Here is a 7,250-nt window from a genome sequence, read left to right on the forward strand (position 1 = left end):
CAGTGAGAACAATAGGACAAGGATCATAAATTCAAATTTTGGCAGCGCAGGAGTCGTCTGCAGTTTAGACAGTATTAGTTTTCAAACAGGGTAGTTGGCTTTTGGAATGAGCTGCCTTCAGTGATGGTGGTAGAGGCAGAAAATTTAACTGAGTTCAAGAAAGGATTGGATGAATACATGAGAAGTAAGGGGTGGTTATAGTTGGGAGCTGGAAGGGACATCCTTGATGGGTTAATAAGGTCCTTTTTCTCCATTTAAAATTTTTATGAACTTGTCAAATTGCTCATAAATGTCAATAATACTTACCTAGTGGGTTTGTTTGTAGTTAAGCACAAAGCTACACAGTGGGCTATCTGAGCTCTGCCCATCACGGGTATCGAAACCCGGTTTCTAGCGTTGTAAGTCCGCAGACATACCGCTGTGCCACTGGGGGGGCTACCTGGTGGGAGGCATGAACTTAACATTTTCATTAAAGCTGATATACTGTCGAAAACGAAGTTTCATAAGAATGTTGTCATTTTGGACGCCCCCCCAAGTGGCACAACGGTATGTCAGTGGACTTATAATGCTAGAAACCGGGTTTCGATACCCGTGGTGGGCAGAGCACAGATAGCCCATTGTGTGTAGCTTTGTGCTACATACAAACAAAATCATTTTGGACGCATATTTTAATATTAAAGTATTACAGTTTATTACAGTTTTTGCTGAGTTTAAAAATGAGCTAAACAGCTTGAAGTGTGTATCTGTAAAAATATAAATTTTCTTACACTTGTTGCAGTAGATTTTAAATCAAGAGAACGAACTTGGTTTGTTTGGATATTCACAAAGCTACAGAAGCGCTTATTTTCACTTGTCGTTTTTACTTTTGAACTAATACGTAGTCTAGCCGAAAGACTGCACTCACCGTTAACTTTTGAGCTCCTCTTATTGGATCGTGAGATTTGACCGTCACTATTATAACGCATCTACGGCTCCAAAATGCGGAGCGCGAATCGTTTCACCCTAACCACTTAGCCACGACCGCCCGAGACAGAATGAAATATAAACTTGAAATGTACATCCTGTTTTAATTGTAACACTATCATGTGAAACAAGAGTGCTAAATCTCTCCGTTAACAGGTACAAAGGTCTGCAAATAAACTAGATTTGTCTATCTATGTATAACAGAGTTGTCTGTCTGTCAGGTGTCACAAAGTGTTGTGAGGAACGAAACAAACCAATCTGATGAAATTTGCAGGAGGAACTCAGTTGGATCCCCATGAGATAATTTTAAATGGATCAGCAAATGAACGATTGTTTCGAGCTTTGTGGCCATTTCAACATTGCCGTCTTAAGGCTGTGAATGAAGGCTCAACAGAACAAAGAGGTCAGAAGTAAACTAAAAGTAGCTGATGCCAAACGAAAGTGACGTTTGATGCTGAGCATAGCACGGGTACCTTTACATCGGACGAATGGCTCTTTTTCTACAGTTTAAACTACATAATCGTGTATTTAGTACTTCACGACGTAATGTGTAAAGCACCAGCGTAAATCTAAATTAATGTCCATATTAACGAAATAACCATATTAGTTAATGCCACACAAATAACATCCACTTGTTACATTTCTGTGCGGCCTGAAAGTACGTGAACGAGCCTACAAATTCAAAATGCCGATTCAGCTCGTACATAGTACAGCGGTTAGTGGTAGCTAACTTTTAAAATAGATGTAAAGACCCACTCTCAGAGATCACATCCACGTCGTGCAAGTGCAAAACAATATACACCTTCTATTTTCGTACCCAGACTTACAAAGGGAAGACGTAAGGAAAATATGGGGTGTTTAAAACTAGATCCTTTTCCAAGATTGTGAGAGTACAGTTGAAAAAAAGAGGTGTTTAGCAAGTTTTTTTATGTTTAACATTGTACATTTATCACAGATAATAGTCATTTTAAAAGAATGATATTTTTGAACTCTTTACATAATTTTCAATGGGTTTGTTTGTTTTGAATTCCGCGCAAAGCTACACGAGGGCTATCTGCGCTAGCCGTCCCTAATTTAGCAATGTAAGACTAGAGGGAACGCAGCTAGTCATCACCACCCACCGCTTACTCTTGGACTACTCTTTTACCAACGAATAGTGTGATTGACCGTGACATTATAACGTCTCACGGCTGAAAGGGCGAGCATGTTTTCAATAGGAAATTTAATGAAGAAATGCATCGCGGCGTAAGTGTTAAAGATCCCCCCCCCCAACCACCAGTATAAAAAGTAATTGGGCCTATTACATTTATTTTCCTATAAATGTAGTTACGATTCTGGCTGACTGGGGCCTCCTTTTAAGTCGCTACTCCCCGCAATTGCGGGGGCATATTTACGCCACTGTGACAATGGCAAAGGTGTGTCTTAAATCAATGAGACACTTATTTTTATTTTTATATCTTTGTATAGTGTATTATTGAGGATGAGCAAGCTGTGTTGAAAGATATTTTAAAAATTGGACACCAACTTAGGTTATATTAACATCGAATCGGAAATAACTTATATTAGCGATAAGCTATCAGTAACCAGAAACTGATCCTGACAATGATCTGTTAGCATGTCACCGATATTAACCAGGAACTGAACGTGTCAACGATCTATTCTGCCAGTAGTAACCAGAAACTGACTCTGTTATAACCGGGAACTGAGTCAGAAATTCAGAATATGTAAGCTTGATAATTAATAACAAGAAACAACGATTTACTTGTGTGTACGTGTAGAAGTGTGGAATAATAATAAAAGATACATGTTTTATAAGTAATTGTTTCTTTATTTAAAAATTCATGCAGAACTACACAAGGGCTACATGCACATAGCTGTCACTAATTTTGACCTTACAGGCTAAAGAGAAGGAGGGAAGGCAGCTAGTAAACAGCACTCACTGTATACTTTTGGGCTACTCTTATGTGATCAATAGTAGAATTTGACTGTTACTCTTATATCGTACCCACGGCCCCAAAATGCTGGAACCCGTTTTTGTGGTAACAAGACGGGAAACTAATCGCCTCACTTCATAGACTGAGTAAGTTAACCACTAGGCCTTGTCCGGCATTTTGTTAAAAGAACAATTGTTTTCGTTTGCACATTTGTATGTGTGTATATATATATATATATTATCCTCAATTAATAACATTAAAGTAGAAGGTAATGATACCTAAAAAACTAAAGCATGTGTAGGTTTCAACATATTTTCGCACATATGTGCACAATAAATTGTTGTAGTATTACGCATGATTGTAGTAAAAATGCAAGATTATGCGCGTGCTGCATTCACATAATACAAATACCGATAGTTATAAAAGGATTGCTCGTAATACACATAGCTAACGAAAAAAAAAGGCACACTGTCAACATAGTCATCGTAATGGCGCGCCACTATAATTTCTAAAGTTGTAGCGCCTGATTTTGTTTGAAATTACGCACAAGACTACACAATGGACTATCTGTGCTCTGCCCACCACTGGTATCGAAACCCGGTTTCTAGCGTTGTAAGCTCGCACACATATCGCTGTGCCACTGGGGGGGGGGGGTACTCTGATTTAAAAAATTGATAGTTCTTTACAAACGTGGTCTTAGCTCTGATGTACAGTAATTTAACTTTATGAGACCCTTAACAGGAAATATATAAGTAAACATTAATGATGACAACGAAAAAACTTGAAGTGATTATATATATATAGTAGAGACGGCTGATTAAAATAAAATCAAAGTTTTAACATCCACATGAGCCATCTATATATATATATATATAAGTAAACATTTCGGATGAGTTTTTGTGATGCTTTCCTTAACATTAACAGAATTGGTTTGGATTTCGCGCAAAACTACACGAGGGTTATCTGAGTTAGCTGTCCTAATTTAGCAGTGAAAGAGTAGAGAGGAGGCACATAGTCATCCCCCCTCACCACCGACTCTTGAGCTACATTATAACGCCCACACGGCTGAAAGGGCGAACATATTTGGTGAGACGGGGATTCGAACCCGCGAGCCGCAGATTGTGAATCAAGCGCCCTAACCATCTGGCCAACATTACAAGAAAAACAAACCATCTGAGTAATGTGTTTACACCAACACAAAGTGTGTAGGGAAGAATTTATAAAAGGTTGAAAAATTTTGGTTTGTTTGGAATTTCGCGCAAAGCTACACGAGGGCTATCTGCAGTAGCCTTCCCTAATTTAGCAGTGAAAGACTAGAGGGAAGACAACTAGTCATCACTACCCACCGCCAAATTTTGGGCTACTCTTTTACCAACAAATAGTGGGATTGACAGTTACATTATAACGCCCCTACGGCTGAAAGGGCGAGCATGTTTGGTGGGACGGGAACGACCCTCAGATTGCGAGTCAAGCGCCCTAACAACCTGGCCATGCCGGGCCGGTTGAAAAGTAATACGAATGATAAAGTCAGCATTACCCAAAATCACAAGCAAGAAAGACAAACAAACAAACAGAACAATAACGAAACCGTTTACAGTCAACTACTGGCAAAATTTAAGTGGTGATCTCATGAAACAACCACTTAAAACCCACGTTAAGGAGAAAAAAAAAGTCAGCTTCCTATCTATAGAAATTTTAAGGTTGGTGGTAAGCAGCTTTTACTTTTTCAGAAATGTTTCTAATTCGGATTACCTACCCGCGTAATAATAAGTATTAATAACAAACTAACTAATATTACACCAGAGTCTACATTGACTTATTTCGTTTTTTACTATATTCATAACTTTATTTAGACCAAGATACCAGTAAACATTTCTTTAAAACGAAACACATTCCTTTTTTTAAATCATGATGATAAGCAGCGCCCCCTAGTAACTTTCATTAGTAATTCAGCCGTATTTGTTTTAACAAACTGTTGAAGAATTGTGTTACTTGGAACCTTCTATGGTTAAAATGGAAGTAGTCAATATTAAGGAAAATGGAAATCACTATGTATGGGTAATTAAAATTCTGGCGCCAGTCTTTAGAATTTGCTCGAAGTTCCGTGACCACTGCGACTCTGCACTGCGCAATGTGTCGTAAGTGTGGGAATGTAATTAACATTACAGGAAACGGGTGCTAAGAGCACAAACAGAGGAATAAAATGAACTTGTTATTTTCATACCAAAGATTTTTTATCTTTATATGGTAATAAACTGGAAGAAGTCTAATTCATTTAAAAAAGTATATCGGAAAGACAAAATAAGTTTTAGATCTGATAGCAGAGCGTAGAATAATGTAAGAACACGAAATCAGGATAACATTTAACAAGACATTCATCAATATACCAGAAAAAAAATATGTAGAAAGCATATGTTATAAAAATTATCAACCAATATTAATAATTGTTCAGGCAAGATTTTCTAATCATCAAATAACGTTAGGTATAAAGTTTAATTTTGGGCATAGCGGTTAGCGTCTTCGGACTTTCATTTCGAGGTTCGTGGCCTGTTTCGCAAAATCGTGCTCCACTCTATGGGGCCGTGTGTGTGTGCTCAGAGTGAGAGTCAAATCCCACCATTCAGCTACACAAGAATAGCCCAAGAATTGGCGGTGGGTTCTGTCAACTAGCTGCTTTCTCTCTAATCAGTCAGTTCAAAGTTAGGGACAGCAGATAGCACTTTGTGTAGTTTTAGGGCAAAGATTCTGAAACCAATATTTTGTTGCTAAAATTTTATTTTTGTCGATGAACCGTTTCTAGATTTGGAATTAATGTATCAGTTTGTTTTTTGTGTAAAAAAATATAGATTAACAACTGAAAAATAAGAAACTAAAATTTATTATGGATATGGAAAAAGTAATCTAATCATTTAGAATTACGCGAAGTTTATACCTAAGGTTTCAGTATGGTATTTTAAATTAACCTTTCTTTTTTTTTTTCCTCACCTAAAGGACGTTAAAGCATGTCGACTCTTCGACACAAACACCTCTATATGTTCCACAAATTCTGGGGTAAGTAGTTGATTTAATTAATGTTTTAAGTTTTTCAGTGTGTGTAACGCGAAAGTATTTTGTTCATACAGAAGCAGCAAAAATGTATTATTTATTTACTTTTTTCTGATATTTATCTTCTAAAATATGTTATCAGTTTCTGTTTTTAAAAGACTACTCACGCGGTAGCCAAGCGAGATACTTTGTATCAGTGATGCTCGTTCATTGGATATGTAAAGATGAAAAATCTTAAGAAACTGGATCCATAAAAATCAGAAAATATGTTGAACTTGATTTTAAAGGCACGTGTGTAAACAACATAAACCTTAGAAATCATATGACTTTTGTGAAGAAAACTTGAATATCGTGACGATTCAAAGTCAAGGTTTCAGATTACCTCGAAATTTAGCCGTTTTGCGATTACCTTTCAATTTTATTTATATGAGTGGTATCATACCGGTTTTGCAGAAAGATCTTCATTTTGACGCAGAGCATTACATGTTTGTTTCAAGGACGTTTTACTCATTATTTGTAGCATCGACAATAAATTATTATTTTAAGTCCAACGATTGACTAAAATGACCCTCGCCCGCTTTGCGTTCACACCTGGTGTCACCAATTGTTACTACCACTTCAGCCTTCAGTCAGTGGCGTAGCAAGAGGGGGAGAAAGGGGGGCAGTCGCCCCCGGGCGCAGGTGTGAAGAGGCGCAAACTTTCCTATTAATTAATAATTGTGCCCTCCCCTAGGATATAGCGCAACTGCCCTACGTTAAGTAAATACGACACAGTGTTACGTTATTTGTGTGTATTATGCTTGCAGTTTTAACTTTTAAAAGCCGCCCACTGAAATACAGTTAGAACGAACTGACGTACAGAAGTAAATTACACTATTCCATCATTCATCTGCAGATCAAATACAAGTCCTAGAGTACAACGTACAAGTAAGTGTATGTTCAACAAAAAAAAAATAAAAAAAATACGAGATTGATGTAACATATTAACTGATGTGCAAGACTGGCAATATATGCAACAGGCAAGGCCTAGATCTAGATCTAGTAAACATTACAAGGCCTAATGTAGTGGTTTGTAATTGTATTGGCTGATTGTAAATCATGTCTTACACCAACTAATGTACTATACTTGAAGTCTAATTGCAGTTATAACTTTATTTCTAGACCCTAGGTCCATTATCATGCAAATTGTAGCCTATATTATAGGCATACTTAGACCTATACTAACTATTAAACTAGGCTTTGCACTAGGACAGATCTAATGACTAAGTTAATAAATCTAGATGTAACATTTGTTCTAAATGTTACGCC

General features: G+C 37.2%; 1 protein-coding gene across 2 annotated transcripts in view; it reads left to right on the top strand.

Moving 5' to 3' along the window:
• Nucleotides 1–7,250, top strand: part of LOC106467689 (sarcoplasmic calcium-binding proteins I, III, and IV-like) — a 23,290-nt gene that overhangs the window by 3,224 nt on the left and 12,816 nt on the right. The window contains exons 1-2 of one of the 2 annotated variants that reach the window (XM_022395890.1): nt 5,528–5,549; nt 5,889–5,948. In XM_022395890.1, coding sequence (XP_022251598.1) covers nt 5,900–5,948 — 49 coding nt within the window. In that variant the 5' untranslated portion in view covers nt 5,528–5,549; nt 5,889–5,899. Of the gene's footprint in view, nt 1–5,527; nt 5,550–5,888; nt 5,949–7,250 lie in introns of those variants that run through there. The other variant, XM_013928067.2, reaches the window with a different exon arrangement.

Source organism: Limulus polyphemus, unplaced genomic scaffold (assembly GCF_000517525.1).
Source record: "Limulus polyphemus unplaced genomic scaffold, Limulus_polyphemus-2.1.2 Scaffold2706, whole genome shotgun sequence".
Taxonomy (NCBI): Eukaryota; Metazoa; Arthropoda; class Merostomata; order Xiphosura; family Limulidae; genus Limulus; species Limulus polyphemus.